The sequence below is a fragment of the Bombina bombina genome, chromosome 5 (assembly GCF_027579735.1).
Source record: "Bombina bombina isolate aBomBom1 chromosome 5, aBomBom1.pri, whole genome shotgun sequence".
Classification (NCBI taxonomy): Eukaryota; Metazoa; Chordata; class Amphibia; order Anura; family Bombinatoridae; genus Bombina; species Bombina bombina.
In genome coordinates, this window is record NC_069503.1 from 305,930,327 (window position 1) to 305,953,045 (window position 22,719).

Genomic DNA, 22,719 nt, shown 5'->3' on the forward strand with positions numbered 1-22,719 from the left:
AGGGGGGGGGGCTATTTTATTTTGATAGGGCTATTAGATTAGGTGTAATTCTTTTTTATTTTTGATAATTTGTTTCTTATTTTTCGTAATTTAGTGTTTGTTTTTTGTAATTTAGTTATTTTTATTTTTTTGGTAATTAGATACTTTTTGTAATTTTTAGAGTAGTGTTAGGATTTTTTTAATGTGTAGTTTAGTTTAATTTAATTGGTAGTTAGTTTAATTGTAGTTTAATAATTAGCTTAGTTTAATTGTTAGTTTAGAATTTATTTAATTTGACAGGTAAGTTTTTAATTTAAGATAGGGAAATTGTAATTTTAATATAAAGTTAGGGGGTCGTTAGGTTTAGGCGTTAATAGTTTATTTTAGTATATTTTGTTGTGGGGGCCTTGCGTTTTAGGGATTAATAGGTTTATTATAGCAGCGGTGTGGGCAGACGGCAGATTAGGGATTAATAATATTTAAATAGTGTGTTTGATGCGGGAGGGCGGCGGTTTAGGGGTTAATAACTTTATTATAGTGGCGACGATGTCGGGGAGCGGCGGAATAGGGGTTAACACATTTTAATAGTGGGGGTGATGTCAAGAGCGGCAGATTAGGGGTTAATAAATTTATTATAGTGTTTGCGATGCGGGAGGGCTTCGGTTTAGGAGTTAATATGTAGTTTATTGGTGTTAGTGTACTTTGTAACACTTTAGTTATGAGTTTTATGTTACAGCTTTGCAGCATAAAACTCATAACTGCTGACTTTAGATGGCGGTACGGATCTTGTGGTTATAGAGTGTATCGCTCACTTTTTGGCCTCCCAGGCAAGCTCGTAATACCGGCGATATGGGAGTCCCATCGAAAATTGAATTTTTTAAAAGTGCGGTACACCTATACCGACAAGACTCGTAATAGCAGCGTTAGGGAAAATAAAGCATTATGGGCCATAATGCTGCTTTTTCACTCATAACGCCAAACTCGTAATCTAGCTGTTAGTTATCTATATGGCCCACATGAACTACGAGTCTCCTGTTGTGAAAAGCAAATACTAAAGCATGTCATTAAGATGCTGTCTATAGAGCCTTTGGAACAGGCAGCCATTTAGAGGTTTAAATGTTATAAAGTATATTAATCTAACAATGTTGGTTGTGCAAAGCTGGGGAATGGGTAGTAAAGGTATTATTTATCTTGTTATACAATAACAATGTTTGTGTAGACTGTCCCTTTAAGACTAGAGTAAATATCATGGCACATTCATTTATCTCTGAGGGTAAGGGGCAGTTAACTAACACCAAAGCAGATATCTTTTAACCTAAGATCAGTCATTTCAGCAAATGTAGTTATGGGCCAAATCTATTGCTTGCATATAATATGTATTTTACACCTGCAAAGGGGTTAAAGTCATTGTTAATGGCATAGTAAATGTAGTTTTTTAAATGCAAAATGCCATAAGTACATAATATATGCATATGTTCTTTTATGTAGTTTAAATAGGCAAATGTCACCAATGATTATTGCCTGATGTCTCCCCCGTCAGCTGTCCCCTGGTCTGTACAGATTTTTTACTGTATGTAGCTCCAGACTGATAAACCTAATAAACTGCTACCAATCATCTCATAGAGGATAATGAAGTGCAATCCTGTGTCAGCCCGGCCTACCTGTGTAGGCCTCTAGTGCATGTGCAGCCTCCGCACTGAAACAGTGTAAACAAGCTTTGTAGGAAGAAAGGGGCAGGTTTAAGCAGGCATGTAATGGACCCTTAGTACATACGTCATTGTAGCTGCCATCCAACGGATCCATAACAGATCCTGAATTGTAAAGTGAACAATAAAATACATTGTAAAACTAATTTATTTTATTAAAAAACCCTGATTTTATTACAAGACCAGAGACTCCTATTTTTTGCATAACTCTTTCTTTACTACTCAATGCAGCCTTTTAAAGAACAATAATATTGATAAGATAAATAACATGCACATAATAAGAAGCTAACAGAAGCTTATTATAGTGAGAAAAAACAACCAATCAGCACAGAGAATAGCCTATAAACAGAGCACCCAGTTAACACTCTTCCTCTTTCTTTTGCTGCTCATACTCAGATAAGTGGTGCAGTCTTAAATAAAAAATATTTTATTGTTATTGCATTTATATATAAGTATTGTTCTTATTTTAACTTGTTTTACAGTTGATTATTTTGTTTTTCGTTTTTCTATTTTCCCTTTTTTCTAATTCCGTTTTTTCTCCTTTATTTAGTTTTCTATTTATTTATTTCTTGTTTGTGGCTTCATTCGTTTCCACTTTAATATCCCCCTTTTGTCATATTATGACATTCGCTTACTAGTGTTCTTTATATATCGTTTCCCTGACTTCCTTACCTGTCTGTTTTTACTCCCCTCTCCTGTTTGGTTTTGTCCTTCGGCCGTGCGGCCGCCATTTTGTGGGCCGTCCCCTTCCCGCCCATTATTGCTGACGCTATAGTCCTTCCCTCAGTCAGCCGAAGTTTACTATCAAACCGGGTGGTAACTTTGTTTCTGTTACACTCGGTTCTCATACTGCAACATAAAAGTTATTTACAGCCTACATTGCCATCTTCTGGTATCTCTTACATATTACAAATTTAGTTTTGCAAACGTTTGCAGGTTAATCTGTGAGACTTTATTATTACCTCAATTGTATGTTTTAAAAAACTGTTTGGATAAATTCTTTTATTTACCAAACTATACATTAAGATATATATAATTTTTTCCTAAAGGAAATATTTATTTATTAAAATAGTTTAATATTTAATTTGCTTTACATTGCTATATATTAAAACATTATAAACAATGTCTGAAACTCAAACAAAATCACCTCCCTTAACTTTACATACTGTACAATCTATGATAGATTCCTCTATGGATAATTTATTTAACAAAATGACCTCTTTGATGGGAGAGAAACAAAGGAAAATATCTTTAAAAAGAAAGAACCCATCTATTGCCTATAAAGCAAGTAAAAAACTTATTGAAAAGTCACGTCAACTTTTAAATGAACCTAATATTCCTCACAGCAAAGGAAGAAAAACCGCTGTCAGTAGAACCCTGCACCCCGAGGGTAACCAAACGGGGGATACCTATGTATGCAAAAAATCAAAATTTAAAACAAAAAATATTACTGATAATCCATCTTCAGAATCTGAGGATACAGATGGTGACGAATATACAGACATTAATTCAGACAATTTCAATGATTCGGATAATTCTGATGGCTCCCCTGCAGACAAAAAACTGAAAAAGAAATAAATAAAATCTTATGATTACAGTGTGGACGAGGAAGACTTTATAGATTGTTTAGGCAACCCTAGGTTTAAACCAGACGAGTTACACCATCCCCGGTCCGCCGAGTGGTGTCCCCCTATTGATTTAGCCAAATTCATTGACCATCAATTACGTAAACCCCTAAAGAAACAAACCCGTAACAAAATGAAAGCTGAATGTCCTCGTCCCTTGTTACCTAAAAATGCTTCCATCACCCCTGAGGTTGATCCCAAAATTTTAAAATTTATCGGCACCCCAGGTTATAAATTGAAAAAAGGAGTGGATAGATCCTGGAAAATTTGCCAGGACAAACTTTTAGATTCTGTTGGACCCCTCACTAAACTATTTGAATTATCTGAGCAAGGTGTAGCTGAAATTTGCCCTTTGGACCCCTATGTTGTCAGAGAATGGGTCCAAAGACTTCTCTGTTTTATTGGAAATACTAATTGTGCAATGTCTGGTGAAAGAAGACGTAACATTTTGAGGAAAATAGATCCTAAAATTTCCGATTTTTCCTCAAGCAATATCGCTTCAGATAACAAGGGTCTTTTGTTTGGAGATTCATACTTAAAAGATCTAAGCCAATATGTCAATACTTTCACTAATCTAAATAAAGTAAAGACATCCGTAAAGAAAATTTTCTACCCTAACCAGGGTTTTTCTGACAGGGCCGGGAGAGGCAGAGGCCGCTTTCCCAGCCGCCAATCCTTTTTATCCAGGTCTCACTACTATCCCCAACAAACCCAATACCAACATCAGTTTCAGACACAATTTCAAAGAGGCTATTCTGAACCAACTACCTCCTCCTTCTTCCCGACAAGAGGTCGACCCTGGACTCAGAGAGGTTTTAGGACCAGAGCCAGAGCTAGACAAGCTTCAGGTAAGTTCATTACTTCCTCTCCATGTCTCTTCTTTCCCAGAAAACATTGGCGGCAGACTCGCCCTGTTTGCTCAAAATTGGGCTTCAATTACTTCAGATCCCTGGGTCTTACAAGCTGTATCAGGTATTCTCATAGAATTCATTTCTCTCCCAACTCAAACCTGTCTTCCTCACCCATTCATTTTTCTCAGGAGGACTCTCTTTTGGTCAAAAGAGAAATTTCTATTCTCTTTTCCAAAAAAGCAATTCTTCCAGTTTTTCAACCCCAAGATTTCTACCTAAGCAACCTATTTTTAGTAAAAAAGAAAAACGATCAGTACAGGCCAGTCATAAATCTAAGGACTTTAAATGCCTTTGTTGTGTACCATCATTTCAAAATGGAGGGAATTCATTTATTAAGAGAATGCTTAAGAGGAAACGATTGGTTGGTTCGGCTAGATCTCACAGACGCCTATCTAACCGTCCCAATCGCTCAAGAACATTGGAAATTCTTGACATTCCGTTGGGAAGACCAGTTTTGGAATTTCACTTGCCTTCCCTTTGGCCTGTCTTCAGCCCCTTGGATTTTCACCAAGTTACTGAAACCAGTAGTGGCCTGGTTGAGACTCCGAGGGATTCGTCTGATAATTTATCTATGTGCACTATAAATAATTGAAGCGGCACCAGGATCCAGTTGCTTGTTAAAACTGCTTTATTTTTAGTAGTGTGCAATCTTCAAACAAAGCAGTAGAATTTTTCGTGACAAACAGTGCATAGACGAACTCACATGAAGTGACAACTTGCTGACATGTTTCGGCCCTTATGGCCGTAATCTTAGCTAAAGTGTCTATCCTCCCTTTACCTTTTAAACACCTGTGCTCAAAGTGATTGGTTAAAATTTAATTCAGTGGGTTGGTCTATTATAGCACCTGCATTAACTGTTTCCTTACTCTACTCAAAGCTGTCAGCCTCATGTTGCTTAAACCTCTGTAAACCATAAACCATAGATAATACATATATACAGTTCTCCTCTGCTACATCACTAATAGTCTAGAATGACTTCATTCATATTTATAATTGTAATAATTAAAATTAACATTAAATGATGTAACAAAAGAGAGTTTGAATCCTATGTTGAACTTGTAACTAGATATAATCATAAAAAATTGCCATACTGGCATGATTAGTAATAATATCTATTGAGATATTCCATTTCATACTACAAGTTCATTCAAACAAAGTTTATAGAAGGTGTAAAGATACTTGTGTACAATACACAAAACACCAAATAGAAAAACAAAAGACAAAAGGCTAATACAGGAGGCGTTCTGGACACACAGGAACCATTTGGCTTATTCCCAAAAGTTTATCAAATCAAATTCAGAATTCAAGCCTATGGGAACCCTGGTTTTTAGCCTGTGTATCCAGAACACCTCTCTCTTAGCTAGCAAATTATCTTTATTACCCCCTCTTTTTTTGCACCTTACTTGTTCAATAACCGTCCATTTTAATGAACTTACATTTTTGTTATGTTTAATTTTGAAGTGTTGTACAAGGGGGGTTGTAAGCTTGCCTGCTTTTATGTGGGTGATGTGCTCCCGAATCCTCTCTCTTGCCTCCCTGGTGGTAAGACCTGTATATTGAATATTACAGGATTCGCAAGTTAGTAAGTAAACTACATATGTTGACCTGCAGTTCAGACAAGAATGGTGTCTAAATTGCTCTCCTGTGGCTGTGCTGGTGAAGCCCTCACCTGCTTGTAAACAGCCACATGCTATGCATGGGCCATAATTGCATTTGTAGACACCAGTGTGTCTTAGCCATGATGAACTGGAGCTCTGGTGTGCCCTCAATTGTGTCGGCGCAACCATATTGCCAATGGTCATGCCCTTCCTATATGCAAACCTGCACCCTTTGGACACTATTTTTACAAGACCCTCATCTGCTGTTAGCATACGAAAATGTTTGCGTATAATGTTGCAAACCTGATGGTATTGTGCACTATATTTCGTTACAAAAGTTACTTCTCCAAAATTTGATTTCTTCAGATCTAAATCCTTTTGGGTAAGGAACTCCTTCCTTTCCCTTTTAGAGATAGTTTCTCTTACTCTTGCAACCTCCTTTCTCTCATAACCCCTGCTACAGAGGCGATTCTCTAGGTCCAAAGATTGTCTTTCGTATTCTATCTGGGTTGAGCAGTTGCGCTTTAACCGTATGAACTGACCCTTCATCACGGAATAAAATACCCTTTTGGGGTGGCTACTCTTCGCGTGAAGAAGTGTGTTCCCTGTAATTGGTTTTCTGTACACTTTTGTGTGTATCTTTCCCTGTTCTCCTGATAAAGTTACATCCAAAAAATTAATATGTGTCTTCCCAAACTCATGGGTTAGTTTAATACCTGTTGTGTTGTTGTTCAGATCTCTCAAGAATTCTTTCAGTTCTATCTCCTGCCCTTCCCAGATGATTAGAAGATCATCTATATATCTTCTATAGTAAATTATCTTGGATTTCCAGGGACCATCACCCCCATAGATGTGGGACAGTTCCCACCAACCCATGAATAAGTTGGCGTATGAGGGCGCGAACTTCGCCCCCATTGCTGTCCCACACCTCTGGAGGTAATGGTCCCCTTCAAACTCAAAAAAGTTATGGGTTAAGAGGAATTCCGTTACCCTGAGGATATATTGACAAAATAGGGGACTATAATTTGTAGCTCTTTTTAGAAAAAATGCAATTGCCTCCAGACCTGCACTGTGGGGGATACTGGAGTACAGGGATGTTACATCAAGGGAAACCCAACTGTATCTCTCACTCCAACTGAGGGACTCTACTTCAATCAGTAGTTGTTTAGTGTCTCGCAGGTAGCTTGATAGATTGATAGATTCTGTACTGATAATTTATCTAGACGATATTTTAATTATGGACCAAGATTTTTATGCCCTTCAGAATCGTCTAACTACCACAATTTCCTTACTAGAATCCTTAGGCTTCATTGTAAACAAACAGAAGTCAGTTCTTTTCCCTACAAAGTCATTGATTTTCTTAGGTTTCAAAATCAATTCGATATTCTCCACTCTGAGTCTTCCTTCAGACAAAGTGAAGAATATCAAGAAAGAAATTGCCAAAACCTTATCCAAAGATTCAGTCCCTATCAGAACTATAGCCAGAATAGTAGGGTTACTATCATCCTCTATTCAGGCTATCTTCCCTGCCCCCTTACATTACCGAGAACTTCAGAGATTAAAGATTCTTCATTTAAGGAAAGGGTTTTCCTATTCTCATTTGATACCTTTATCTCTAGAGGCCAAAGAAGAACTTTCTTGGTGGCTTTCTCACCTAGAAGCCTGGAATGGGAGAGCCATTTTTGGCAGAACTCCAGATTTTGTTATAGAATCCGACGCCAGTCTTTCAGGCTGGGGTGCGCGCTGTGGTCCTTCCATCACTGGTGGCAAATGGACATTGGAGGAGAAACGTTTCCATATAAATTGTTTGGAATTATTGGCTGGTTGGAATTATTGGCTGGCTCGTTTGCAGTCAAAAGTTTTGCCAAATTTTCTTCTCCAGTTTCTATTCTCCTTCGCATGGGCAATATTTCAGCGGTACGATATCTCAATCGTTTGGGAGGCACCAAATCAAGGAATTTGTCCAACATAACCAAGGAATTTATTCATCTTTGTTTAGACAGGAATATTTCTATCAAAGCGGAATATATTCCAGGACAATCGAACACAGCTGCAGATTGGGGATCTTGTCATTTGACAGATTCCAGCGATTGGAGACTAGACAGGAAACATTTTTTATTCCTTCAATCTCTCAGGTCCATTTTGTTTGGACCTTTTTGCGTCCAGGACCAATTTTCAAATTTGCCCATACTTCAGCTGGCGTCCAGATCCGGAAGCTGCGGCCATAGATGCTTTTCTTCAACAATGGCCCTCCAAGAAAGCTTATGCCTTCCCTCCATTCTCAATGATCCCGAGGACAATTTCAACAGTCCGCAGGGATCTCCTATGCCTAACTATAGTGACTCCCCTTTGGCCAACCCAATCTTGGTATCCCTCCCTCCTGGAGATGTCCATCAATCTTCCAATTCTTTTTCCTTCACTTCCTCACCTGTTAATCAACCCGGAGGGCAAATATCACAGTCTAATTCTCCAAGGCTCTCTTCTTCTGATAGCATGGACAATATCAGGGGACCCTGGTCCCTCCGAGGCCTTTCGTAGAGAGCTAGATCCCTCATTCAAGATTCTTGGGCCCCAGGTACCCGCAGATGCTATTTTGCCGCATGGTCAAAATGGTCTAGCTGGTGCTTGCGAAGGGATTTGGATCCCGTTTCTTCGGATTTAACCGAGATCATTAACTACCTGTCTCATCTTTTTGACTCAGGCCTAGCATACAGAACGATTAATGTCCATAGATCAGCTATTTCAGCCAGACATAACTTAATCAATAATCTACCTGTTGGTAAACATCCCTTAGTATGTAGAGTTCTTAAAGCCATTAGATTAAAGCGCCCTCCTGTTCCCAAACATGAATTCTTTTGGGATGTAGATTTAATTTTCTCTCTTTTTAAATCGTGGCCAGCTAATAACTTGTTGTCTCTAAAACAACTTTCCGCTAAACTTGCTACCCTACTCTGTCTTATTTCTTTCAGAAGAGTATCTGATGTGAAAGCCTTGGATTGGAATTCTAAACGTTTCTCTCCTGAAGGAGTCACCTTTTTTCTTTCTCGCAGAACAAAAACTTTATCTACTTCCATCTTCTATCCCTACCTTCCTTCCGAACCTTCCCTGTGTGTGGTCGAATGCTTAAAGTCATATGAATTTAGAACCTTGATTTTTAGGAAAATTAATTATAATCAATTACTTATTTCTTTTGTCCCTCCCCATACTCCTATCACTTCTACCTCTATTGCTAGGTGGGTTAAATGGGTCATTAAAGAGGCTGGTATCAACATTTCTTTCACAGCTCATTCCGTCAGAGGTTCTGCTGCTTCAAAAGCCTTTTTAAAAGCGGCTCCTCTCCAACAAATTTTAAATGCTGCAGATTGGTCTTCTGATTCCATTTTTAAACAATTTTATTTCAGACCCATTCAACATGCCTCGCTTAATTTATTCTCCTAATTTACTTTAAACTTGCAAAAAATAGGAGTCTCTGGTCTTGTAATAAAATTCTGATTATCCTAGTCTTTTGAAGGTATAATCTAGATTTTATTAAAGACACAGAGACGAGTATTTTCCCTCCTCAAATAGATAATTATGTTGTTTCCCACCCTGATATTTATTATTATATGTTATTAACACTTTTTGTTTTTAACAGTATCCATGTAATTATAATCCATCTTAATCTTCTGGATTCTTTCCTTCAACTCTGAGGTCTCATCATCCATCCACTGAATTCTGGACATCTAGTTTGCCTTCTATCAAGTTCAACATGTCATGGAGTTCCATCCATCAATTCTACAGGAAGTTGGCGTTTTCTACCCTTTGTTGTTTTGGACTTTTTGGACTTTTCATGATGTTTAATATCTTATTCCTTTTGAGCATCAATTAGAAAGAGGAAGAGTGTTAACTGGGTGCTCTGTTTATAGGCTATTCTCTGTGCTGATTGGTTGTTTTTTTTCACTATAATAAGCTTCTGTTAGCTTCTTATTATGTGCATGTTATTTATCTTATCAATGTTATTGTTCTTTAAAAGGCTGCATTGAGTAGTAAAGAAAGAGTTATGCAAAAAATACTCGTCTCTGTGTCTTTAATAAAATCTAGATTATACCTTCAAAAGACTAGGATAATCGGAATTTTACAACATATATGAATGCAGTTATAATTTTATAAAGGGGTATGTTTAAAGTCTGCTCAAGAATGAAAATGCACTAATGAGAACTTGTTGAGCACATCTGCTTAGCCAATTACAAGATGCATATGTGTGTAGCAATTGATCATCACCTAGCTCAGAATAGTGCATTGCTTCTCCTGGTCCTACCTAGGTATGCTTTTCAACAAAGGATACCAAAGATCAACGTAAAAGTGATAACTGAAGTAAATGGAAAAGTCTTTTAGAAATGCATGTTATATCTGAAACATGAAATATATTTTAAGTATTCTTTTCCTACATGTTTTTATCTTCCTGATGCACTTTTTTCCACAGTTTTTTTTTGGAAATGTCCAACCTGCCCTCTCATGTGTCCAGGGTGAGGTCACTTTACAAGAGGATCCTGCTGCTGCATAAGATGCTTCCTCTTCATCTCAAGGCTCTGGGTGACCAGTATGTAAAGGATGAGTTCAAAAGACACAAAAATGTTAATCCCCAGGAAGCCACATTTTTTATGCAGGAATGGGAGGTAAGTTTAGCAACTTAATCAGGGTTTGTGACAATGTTTGCAGAATGATATTCTGTATTGTGGTTTCCAAAATGATATAGTCTTGAAAGAACACAAACGTTAATTTTGGTTTAATTTCAAGATTTTACAACACAATAAAATCTGGAACCTTTATAGTTGTATGTTTATCCGCATTATAGTCCCATATTTATTAATGTGTTTGCCTGCTAAAGGGCTTTTTGTTTGTAATTAAAATATTTAACATTTGGTATTTGCCAATAGTTTCATAGCATTCAGAATCAATTAATTGTGTAGTCATGTTTGTGTTTAATTCTGAAAATATTTGTCTAAGATGTTTAGCAAAATCTGATATCCTTTTGTTGGGTAAAAATCTTCCCATTTGTTTTAAAAGTAGACATACAATGGTATTTTATTCATCATTGTACCTTAGGTCAGAGCACACATTTTTTGATCTGCTCGTCAACATGGTACAGAAATCCAAGCTATGATGCCACATTACAGTATTATGACACATTGAGGTTTAAAGTTTTACATAATTTAGTGTTGCTTTTGATAAATAACAACACACCAGACCATTACTGGAATAAAAATGTTGACTTTTTTAACTACAATTATGCACAGGCTGAAGCCCCCAACTGCAAACCCTCAAAACAAAGGCCTGTGACTACCAGACCTTAGAGAGGCCCTTGTCCACCATATATAGAATAGCCAGTTACCTAGACCACTACCTAGAGGTGCCATTATACTTTTGAAGACCCATGCAAAGTGTAAGGACCCAGTATTCCCCTGCTTCCCAGGTACCCCCTCAAATGCACCATCTGTGGCGCCTGCTCTAACCTTTAGCCGCAGCCTAATGGAAAACCTGTTAATTGTCATACATTCTTTAGGGCCCCAACACAGGAGCCTCGGCATTGGCAGTAAACATACAGCACCATGGTTCACATAATCTCTCGGGTGTTAGGCCAACTGATTAACTGGCCTTGTGCCAAGGAACAAAACTATGCTTAAAATGAAACTGATAAACAGGATGAGTTCCATGGTATAGGACCTGAAAGTGAAAAGAAGCGTGAGGAAACGTAAACAAGCATACAAGGTAGGGGGAGAGATACAGATAATGCAGAAACTCTTCCTCTTCTTACTCTGACCTCAAGTTATAGTAAACTCTCCCCTTTTTAAAATGATATCTGGAATGTTAGTGATAATTTAGATGGAGTTTAACTCAGTTCCAAGACCTAAGGATCAAGAATCTCTGTTTCATTCAGTGATTTTTACCTGTGTTTGATCAAAGTGTTTGAGTATACTGCGCAAATCAATTCTGTAATACTTTTTCATGTTTACAGTTCATTCCTTTGTCCCTTATGTGGCTGTGATGTAAAAGTTGAGCTATTTCTTAAACATTAGAGATTTTACTTTTACCTGTGTTCATTTGTTTTCTTTACCATGGATGCCACATTAACACTTCCATTTTATTGATATCAGACTTGTCCAACCAAAGCAACAGGGACGATAATGCTGCCTTTAAAAGTATTTTATTTTGCCCTTTACTTCTCTCAAGTAATTGCTTTTCAGTATTTTGATCTTTCTTAATTCTTAGACACACACAACAGTGCACCATACTGCCTGGAAAAGATAGATATTTGTACATAGTAAAGCAATGCAATTTTCTCTTACATGGTGTATCCAGTCCATGGATTCATCCTTACTTGTGAGATATTCTCAATCCCTACAGGAAGTGGCAAAGAGAGCACACAGCAGAGCTGTCCATATAGCTCCCCTCAGGCTCCGCCCCCCCAGTCATTCTCTTTGCCGCTCTAACAAGTAGCATCTCCACGGGAGGGTAAAGTGAATGTGGTGTTAGATTTGTAGTTTTTATTTCTTCAATCAAGAGTTTGTTATTTTAAAATAGTGCCGGTTTGTACTATTTACTCTGATGCAGAAAGTGATGAAGATTTCTGCTGAGAGGAAAAAGATTTTAGCATGTTGTAACTAAAATCCATTGCTGTTCCTACACAGGACTGTTGAGTACCGGAGAACTTCAGTTGGGGGGAACAGTTTGCAGGCTTAACTGCTTAAGGTATGCTCAGTCACTTTTTTTCTAACAAGACTTGGTAATGCTAGAAGACTGACAGAAATCCCCATGTGGGAAGGTAAGCCATATTCTGAGACTCAGTATAGAAGGATGGCTTAGTTAAAGGCTTAAATCACTGGTGGACACTGTTATGGGGAAAATTGATTATTTTATTACTATAATCTGATATTTGCACAAGTGTTTATTACGTTTGGAACACTTTTTGGGGTTTTATACGCCTGGCATATTTTTAGACACCTAATTTGGCTTAGGAAGGCCCCACAACTCCGGAGTGAAGAGGGAGGGGGCCTAATTTTCGCGTCTCAGTTGCGCAGTTCTTTTGCAAGACAGCTTCATGCAGCTTCACATGTAGAGTCCAGAGATTGCAGGAGGACACCAGGGAGGCTTGTTTTCGTCCAAAACTAATTCCCAAGGAAGGTAAGGCCACAGTAGAGACTGTGGCATGGTGATGTAGTGTATTAAACCGGTGGCCTTCTTCAATTTGCTCCGGTTTGGTCAATAAGGGGTTAATTGTCTTGAAACTTAGTGTGCAATCATTTCAAGGCATTAGGATCATATGGTGAAAATTTCATAAAGATTGGATGTTTTTTTGAGATTTGGTAAAAAAGTGTGCGCTTTTTATTATTTAAAGGCATAGTACCGTTTTTTTCAAAAAGTGTATTTTACTGTATTTGAGTGCTGTCTAAGTCTGTCTAACATGTCTGAGCCTACAGATAGGGTCTATGTTCTATGTGTTTAAAAGCCATGGTGGTACCCCCATTGCATTTGTGTTTAAAGTGTGCTAAGGTATCTAAACATTTTAATGACCATGCAGTGACACTTAAAAATGTAGCCCAAGATGATTCTTTGATGGAAGGTAATGATAGTCCTCCTTCCTCTCCCTATGTGTCGACACCAGTTATGCCCGCGCAAGCGTTGCCTAGTACCTCTAGCCCATTGGCCCCTATTACATTACAACAATTAGCAGCAGTCATGGATAATTCCCTTGCGGCCTTTCTATCCAAACTGCCAGTTTTTCCAAAGAAGCGTGATAGCTCAGTTTTAAGAACAGAGGATGAGCAATCAGAAGCTTTGGATGATTTATCTGTTGTACCCTCACAACACTCTGAAGTGGCAGTGAGGGATGGTCTGTCCAAAGGAGAAATTTCTGACACAGGAAAAGTTTCTCAGCGGGCAGAGTCAGATTCCTTAGCGTTTAAATTTAAGCTGGAACACCTCCGCGTCCTGCTTAAGGAGGTTTTAGCTACGCTGGATGATTGTGACCCCATGGTGGTCCCAGAAAAATTGTGTAAAATGGACAGGTTTTTAGAGGTCCCTATATACAATGATGCGTTTCCGATCCCGAAGAGGGTGGCGGATATTGTGACTAGGGAGTGGGAGAGACCAGGTGTACCTTTTGTTCCCCCCACTATCTTTAAGAAAATGTTCCCCATAAATGACCCCAGGCGGGACGCGTGGCAGACGGTCCCTAAGGTAGAGGGAGCAGTTTCAACACTTGCTAAGCATACAACTATACCAATAGAAGACAGTTGTGCTTTTAAAGACCCTATGGATAAAAAATTGGAAGGTTTGCTGAAGAAAATGTTTGTTCAGCAAGGTTTCCTTCTTCAGCCAATTGCCTGCATTATTCCTGTAACTACTGCAGCGGCTTTTTGGTTTGAGGCGCTGGAGGAGTCGCTCCAGAGGGAGACTTCATATGACGAAGTCATGTATAGAATTCATGCTCTAAAGCTGGCTAATTCTTTTATCACTGATGCCGCTTTCCAATTAGCTAAGTTAGCGGCGAAAAAATCGGGTTTTGCCATTATGGCGCGAAGAGTGCTTTGGCTCAAATCATGGTCGGCTGACGTGTCGTCCAAGACAAAGTTACTAAACATTCCTTTCAAGGGAAAGACCCTTTTTGGTCCCGAGTTGAAAGAAATTATAGCGGATATCACTGGGGGGAAGGGCCATGCCCTCCCGCAGGATAGACCGTTTAAGGCCAAAAACAAGGCTAATTTTCGCTCCTTTCGCAACTTCAGGAGCGAACCTGCTGCAACCTTTGCTGCCGCAAAGCAAGATAACGCTTCACAGTCCAAAGCAACCTGGAAACCCTTGCAGGGCTGGAATAAGGGTAAACAGGCCAAGAAGCCTGCGCCTGCTACCAAGACAGCATGAAGGGGTAGCCCCCGATCCGGGACCGGATCTAGTAGGGGGCAGACTTTCTCTCTTTGCTCAGGCTTGGGCAAGAGATGTTCCAGATCCCTGAGCATTAGAAATTGTTGCTCAGGGGTATCTTCTAGAATTCAAGGACTCTCCCCCAAGGGGAAGGTTCCACATTTCTCGTTTGTTTTCAGACCAGACAAAGAAACAGACGTTCTTACGCTGTGTAGAAGATCTTCTAAAGATGGGAGTGATACACCCAGTTCCAATTGCAGAACAAGGACTGGGTTTTTACTCAAACCTGTTTGTAGTTCCCAAAAAGGAAGGAACTTTCAGGCCAATCCTGGATCTAAAAATTCTAAACAAATTCCTCAGAGTTCGATCTTTCAAAATGGAAACCATTTGGACAATCTTGCCGATGATCCAGGAAGGTCAATATATGACTACCGTGGATCTAAAGGATGCGTACCTACATATTCCTATCCACAAAGATCATCATCAGTTCCTAAGATTCGCCTTTCTGGACACGCATTACCAGTTCATGGCCCTTCCTTTCGGGTTGGCCACCGCTCCCAGAATTTTCACAAAGGTGCTAGGGTCCCTTCTAGCGGTACTAAGACCGTGGGGCATTGCAGTAGCACCTTACCTAGACAACATCTTAATACAGGCGTCGTCTTTTCACAGAGCCAAGGCTCATACGGACATTGTTCTGGCCTTTCTAAGGTCTCACGGGTGGAAGGTGAACGTAGAAAAGAGTTCTCTGTCCCCGCTCACAAGGGTTCCCTTCCTTCGGTAGAAATGAAAATATTTCTGACAGAGGTCAGGAAGTCAAAGCTTTTATCTACTTGCCGAGTTCTTCATTCCGTTCCTCAGCCTTCTGTGGCTCAGTGCATGGAGGTAATCGGATTAATGGTTGCGGCAATGGACGTCGTCCCTTTTGCCCGAATTCATCTAAGACCACTGCAACTGTGCATGCTCAAACAGTGGAATGGGGATTATGCAGATTTGTCTCCTCAAATACAAATGGATCAGAAAACCAGAGACTCTCTTCTCTGGTGGTTGTCTCAGGATCACCTGTCTCAGGGAATGAGCTTCCGCAGACCGGAGTGGATCATTGTCACGACCGATGCATGTCTGTTAGGCTGGGGTGCGGTCTGGGACTCCCTGAAAGCTCAGGGTCTATGGTCTCGGGAAGAATCTCTTCTCCCGATAAACATTTTGGAACTGAGAGCGATATTCAATACGCTCCAGGCATGGCCTCAACTAGCGGAGGCCAAATTCATCAGATTTCAGTTGGACAACATCACGACTGTAGCGTACATCAATCATCAGGGAGGAACAAAGAGTCCCCTAGCGATGAAGGAAGTAACCAAGATCATCAAATGGGCGGAGGATCACTCCTGCCATCTATCTGCAATTCACATCCCAGGAGTAGACAACTGGGAGGCAGATTTTCTGAGTCATCAGACTTTCCATCCGGGGGAGTGGGAACTCCACCCGGAGGTTTTTGCTCAGCTGACCCAGCTATTGGGCATTCCAGAATTGGATCTGATGGCGTCCCGTCAGAACACCAAACTTCCCCTTTACGGATCCAGGTCCAGGGATCCCAAGGTCGGCATTGATAGATGCTTTAGTAGCGCCTTGGTCATTCAGTCTAGCTTATGTCTTTCCACCGTTTCCTCTTCTCCCTCGGCTAGTAGCCAGAATCAAACAGGAGAAGGCTTCGGTAATTCTGATAGCGCCTGGGTGGCCACGCAGGACTTGGTATGCAGACCTAGTGGACATGTCATCGGTTCCACCATGGAAACTGCCATCGAGGCAGGATCTTCTAATACAAGGTCCATTCAAGCATCCAAATCTAGTTTCTCTGCAACTGACTGCTTGGAGATTGAATGCTTAATTCTAGCTAAGCGTGGGTTCTCTGAATCAGTTATAGATACTCTGATCCAGGCCAGAAAGCCTGTCACCAGGAAAATTTACCATAAGATATGGCGGAAATATCTTTGTTGGTGTGAATCCAAGGGTTACTCGTGGATTAAGATTAGGATTCCAAGGATATTGTCTTATCTCCAAGAAGGATTGGAGAAAGGTTTGTCAGCTAGTTCTTTAAAGGGACAGATATCTGCTCTGTCTATCCTGTTACACAAGCGTCTGGCAGCTGTACCAGACGTTCAAGCTTTTGCACAGGCCCTAGTTAGAATCAAGCCTGTCTACAAACCTGTGGCTCCTCCATGGAGTCTAAATTTAGTTCTTTCAGTTCTTCAAGGGGTTCCGTTTGAACCTTTACATTCCATAGATATTAAGTTATTATCTTGGAAAGAAGCTTTCAAGAATGAGGCTTCTGTTGAACAGATTTGTAAGGCAGCGACTTGGTCTTCACTGCATACATTTGCCAAATTTTACAAATTCAATACTTTTGCTTCTTCAGAGTCTATTTTTGGGAGAAAGGTTTTGCAAGCAGTGGTGCCTTCCGTTTAGGTTACCTGACTTGTTCCCTCCTTTCATCCGTGTCCTAAAGCTTTGGTATTGGTATCCCACAAGTAAGGATGAATCCGTGGACTGGATACACCATGTAAGAGAAAACAGAATTTATGCTTACCTGATAAATTACTTTCTCTTACGGTGTATCCAGTCCACGGCCCGCCCTGGTAATTAAGTCAGGTTCAAATTTATTTTTGTAAAACTACAGTCACCACTGCACCCTATGGTTTCTCCTTTTTCTCCTAACCGTCGGTCGAATGACTGGGGGGGCGGAGCCTGAGGGGAGCTATATGGACAGCTCTGCTGTGTGCTCTCTTTGCCACTTCCTGTAGGGATTGAGAATATCCCACAAGTAAGGATGAATCCGTGGACTGGATACACCGTAAGAGAAAGTAATTGTTACGGTTGCCTCCAGGCTGGCTGGAAGTTGGACCGTAGAAAAGGATGCTCCTAGCGCTCACCCAAGGATCATCAGCACCGTAGACACTATAACTGCTGCGTAGCCACCATAAGTAATGCAGACTCTACGAACCACCGCTGCTGGGCTGGTATCTCGCCATCTGCTCTGCGCCCTGGACCTACGACCAGGCTCCAGTAGGTGAACCTCTTCCTTCTTTAGAGCGAAGCAGGATCAGGAACAAGAGCTCTTACAGGAGCTCAGTAGCTAAGGGAGTATATAGAGCATAGCAATCCCTGTAGTGATTATAGCTGAAGCTGTCCCCTACAAACATGAGTCAAAGCTGCAAGTTAGAGGGTCAGAATAGGTCTGATGTGCTGTAACACACAGCCTGGTTTTTATTGAGGTTACATGCAAAAAAGACACTCTCAGGGGGAGGCATAAAATCCCCATCACACATTTGATGCATTTAGATAGAGAGGCAACGCCCTTTGACAGGCCATAACAGCAGATAACATTACACACAAGAAAACAATGCAGTCCACCTTATCACTACTAGCAGTCTGATTAGACAATGGGAATGTTTTTCACTAAACTTAATTAGAGCTGATCCCAGCAAACTTGTATTTAGAATGCTTCTTGAAGCTGAACAAAGTTATCTCTTTAGTTCTGACCGAAGGGTCTGTCACATAGCACTTAATGGCACACAATGAAAACCAATGCCTCTGTAACAGTGCTCCCCCTCTGTTGAACACTCTGCCTGTGTGGCACCTGGCTCAGCAAGTCCCATTCACTGAACCAAGTGGGAGAAAGCCAGGGACAAGCTATTTTACAGGTCTAGGGACATAGTCTTAAAGGGGCATTGTTCACCAAAGTCACAATATGTCCCCAGGCGGTTCTTAAAGGGCCATACACACCCAATAAAAGTTAATATGTTCTCAGGGGCACAATCTTCCAGGGGCCATAGTCATGAGGAAGGAGGCTGGCAAATAGGCTTCTCCACGATCCATGGAAGCAGGGCAATTTTTCATTTAAAGGGCCAGTTACAAATAGCAGTTTGTAACAGTAATTTATCAGGTAAGCATAAATTCTGTTTTTTCTAATTGGTAGTGTTTTTAAAATTGGTTCACTGGCCCTTGCAGTTAAAATAACATTGCAAATTAGTTCTGCGTGGGAAACGTTTGACACCCCAATTGTAAAAATATTGCTGATAATAATTATCATTATTAAGAATAGGGTTGCCAGGTGTCTGGTTTTAGACCAGACTGTCCGGTATTTCGCCTTAGGTAGTTTGCTTTTGAATTTTTTTTCTTATTTTTTTTCTTTTACGAGATACGATGAGTCCACGGATTTCATCCTTACTTGTGGGATATCGCCTCCTGGTCAGCAGGAGGAGGCAAAGAGCACCACAGCAGAGCTGTATACATAGCTCCTCCCTTCCCTCCCACTCCAGTCATTCTCTTTGCCTGTGTTAGTGATAGGAAGAGGTAATGTGAGGTTAGTTTAGATTCTTCAATCAAGAGTTTATTATTTTTAAAATGGTACCAAAGTGTGCTATTTTACTTTAGGGTGTAGCCGCATTCCTTGTCAGCCTCTAGAGTAGAGCTATAGGTGGCTTTAAAGCAATGGGAACTGGTGGGGTTTTAGCCTCACTGCGCCTCCCATACTTGTGCTGCCCTTATGTTGATGGTCTTAGAGAATTTTAACTAAGGCCCTTCTGTGTTCACAGAGCTGCAGGAGGGAGAGGGACCTCTTGATACTGTGAAACTTTCATGCTGTTACTCAGCATAGAGGTAAGTGCAGTCTCTTATTTCTGGGGCTTTCAGCATATATCAGAATTGGCTGTACTCTGCTATTCTGTTGGGGACTATGGGCTCTGGAAAGGGCTTTCTTATTAAAGGGACACTGTACCCAAATTCTTTCTTTTGTGATTCAGATAGAGCATGACATTTTAAGCAACTTTCTAATTTACTCCTATTATCAAATTTTCTTCATTCTCTTGGTATCTTTATTTGAACTGCAAGAATGTAAGTTTAGATGCCGGCCCATTTTTGGTGAACAACCTGGGTTGTCCTTGCTGATTGGTGGATAAATTCATCCACCAATAAAAAAAGTGCTGTCCAGAGTACTGAAACAAACAAAAAACTTAGATGCCTTCTTTTTCAAATAAAGATAGCAAGAGAACAAATAAAAATTACTAATTGGAGTAAATTAGAAAGTTGCTTAAAATTGCATGCTCTATCTGAATCACAAAATAAAAAATTTGGGTGTCCCTTTAACAGTGTGTGGGTTCTCATTATGTGATGAGAGAATGACAACCGACACAATGATTTGTTTTCTCAGGCTGTACTGGTATTTATTAAAATAGGCCTAGAAACGCGGGGATCCTTATTTAGGTGTTCAGATACTGGACCTTTGCCTAACGATCTCTATTAGGTATATTCACTGTAGAGCAAGTGTGGGGCTGACGCTGGGAGTGGTGTTGGAGTCGGGTTAATGGACTCCGGTGCATGGCGGTGTTGTAAATTTTTTTTTTGCCGGGATCTCTTAGGTCACGGGTTGAGTTTGTTTGCCGCCCACGAAGGGCGGGACTTAGTGTTCGCGCGCTTAGCCGCGCAGTTGTTGTTCTGACTCAGGAAATGACCCGATCGGCAGCATACCTTACGGCTCCTAAGTCCGCTTGTTTCCATAACCTCACAAGCGGTCTTAGGCACGCCGCACTTGAGGAGATAGTCAGGGTCACGTGGGGACAGGTAGGTGCCACAGCGGAGCTGTGGCGAGGTGACAGACTTTTTATCCGGGGTGCAAGTGTTTAATTCTGTCCCTAAGACATTGCTCAATTGCAGAGAGTGTGAGTTTAAAACGTAAAAACGCAGTTTCCTCTCTGTTTTTTCACTTATCGAGTATTGGTCTTTCAGCCTAGCTTATGTGTTCCCTCCATTTGCTCTCCTTCCCCGGGTGATTGCTCGAGTCAAACAGGAGAGGGCTTCGGTGATCCTCATCGCTCCTGCGTGCCCTCGCAGGACTTGGTATGCCGATCTAATGGACATGTCATCTCAGCCACCATGGAAGCTTCCATTGAGGAAAGACCTTCTTATTCAGGGACCCTTCCATTATCCGAATCTAGTTTCTCTGCAGCTAACTGCTTGGAGATTGAACGCTTAATTGTATCTAATTTAGCGAGGGTTTTCTGATTCGGTCATAGATACCTTGATTCAGGCACGTAAGCCTGTTACTAGAAAAAATTACCATAAGATGTGGCGTAAATATCTTTTATTGATGCAAATCCAAGGGCTACTCATGGATTTTGTCTTTTCTCCAAGACGGATTGGAGAAAGGGTTGTCAGCAAGTTCCTTAAAGGGACAGATTTCTGCTTTATCTATTTTGTTACACAAGCGTCTGGCAGATGTTCCAAATGTTCAATATTTTTGTCAGGCTCCGACTAGAATCAGGCCTTTGTTTCAACCTATTGCTTCTCCTTGGAGTTTGAATTTAGTTCTTACAGTTCTTCAAGGGGTTCCGTTTGAACCTATGCATTCCATAGATATTAAGTTGTTATCTTGGAAAGTTTTATTTTTGGTTGCTATTTCTTATGCTCACAGAGTTTCTGAGCTTTCGGCATTACAATGTGATTCTCCTTATCTTATTTTTCATTCTGATAAGGTGGTGTTACGTACCAAACCTGGTTTTCTTCCTAAGATTGTTTCAAATAATAATATTAATCAGGAAATTGTTGTTCCTTCCTTGTGTCCTAATCCTTCTTCTAAGAAGGAGCGTCTGTTACATAATTTGGACGTGGTCCGTGCTTTGAAGTTCTACTTACAGGCGACTAAGGATTTTCGTCAATCGTCTTCCTTGTTTGTCGTTTTTTCAGTTAAACGTAAGGGTCAGAAAGCTACGGCTACCTCTCTTTCTTTTTGGCTGAAGAGTATCATCTGTTGGACAGCAACTTCCTGAACGAATTACGGCTCATTCCACTAGGGCTGTGGCTTCCTCATGGGCATTCAAAAATGATGCTTCTGTTGAACAGATTTGCAAAGCTGCAACTTGGTTGTCTCTTCACACTTTTTCCAAATTTTACAAATTCAATACTTTTGCCTCGTCTGAGGCTGTTTTTGGGAGGAAAGTTCTTCAAGCAGTGGTGCCTTCCTTTAGGTTCCCTGTGTTGTCCCTCCCGTTTCATCCGTGTAATATAGCTTTGGTTACAATAAATATACCGAATATCACAAAGAAAAAAATGTGAAATAAATGTGATAACAAAAATCATAAAAGGAAAACCAAATAAAGTTCTGAATCAAGGATATGTCTGTGTCCTCTGGATGAGTTTTTCAGCTTGTTAGCATTCCTCAGTGAGATCCCATAAAAAAGGAAACAGAAAATTGCAACATAGTGTGAATCTGTAATGGCACTTTGAGGAAGTAGTTGTTTTGTAACAAATGACTACTCACAATATAACTAATACCTTCACATTAAGGGGTTAAAGAAAACAAATACCTACATATGTCATCTGTCATCAGTATAGACACTAATTGCAGGCACAATGTGATTATGCTTTTTGAAGTTTTGCATATATGTATAATGCTATAACATTATAATGCATAATTTACCAATTCTGGTTATCCATCTTAACATCTATGCATATATCAACAAAATGTATAAAACTGAAAGAATTTGAAAAACATACTAGTTGTTTAATGACAAATTACCTAAATGCCAACTTCCAAAATGGAGGATGTAACCACAAACCTGGCAGAAACTCATCAATGGATTGTTTAAAAGGACTCTTGGACATGCGCACTAACATTCCTTGACAAAGCATACCAGCGAAACGTACGTCGGAACTGAACTGTTCTATATTGAGTTTTATTGCGTCTCTACACTAGCCAGGACACCTGGGGGTTTAGCGCTATTGTCTTGCTACTAAAAAGGTTTTGGTTTCAGCGGTCACACTCCTGCTGATCCATTTACCTCTTTGCAAGTTTGGCGATTTGAAGCATTTGTTACAGCATATCTGCTTTTGTACCCTTACATTGTGGTGTTATCAAGGCTTATGTGACGCTTTTATATATTTTAAAATAAATTTGTATCCAAGTTTTGCCTAGTGTACCGTTTTCCCATCAGTATAAAGTGGGAGT

General features: G+C 40.1%; 1 protein-coding gene across 1 annotated transcript in view; it reads left to right on the forward strand.

Moving 5' to 3' along the window:
• Positions 1-22,719, forward strand: part of SDHAF3 (succinate dehydrogenase complex assembly factor 3) — a 217,808-nt gene that overhangs the window by 36,992 nt on the left and 158,097 nt on the right. The window contains exon 2 of the mRNA XM_053714084.1: positions 10,282-10,474. Coding sequence (XP_053570059.1) covers positions 10,295-10,474 — 180 coding nt within the window. The 5' untranslated portion in view covers positions 10,282-10,294. The remainder of the gene's footprint in view (positions 1-10,281; positions 10,475-22,719) is intronic.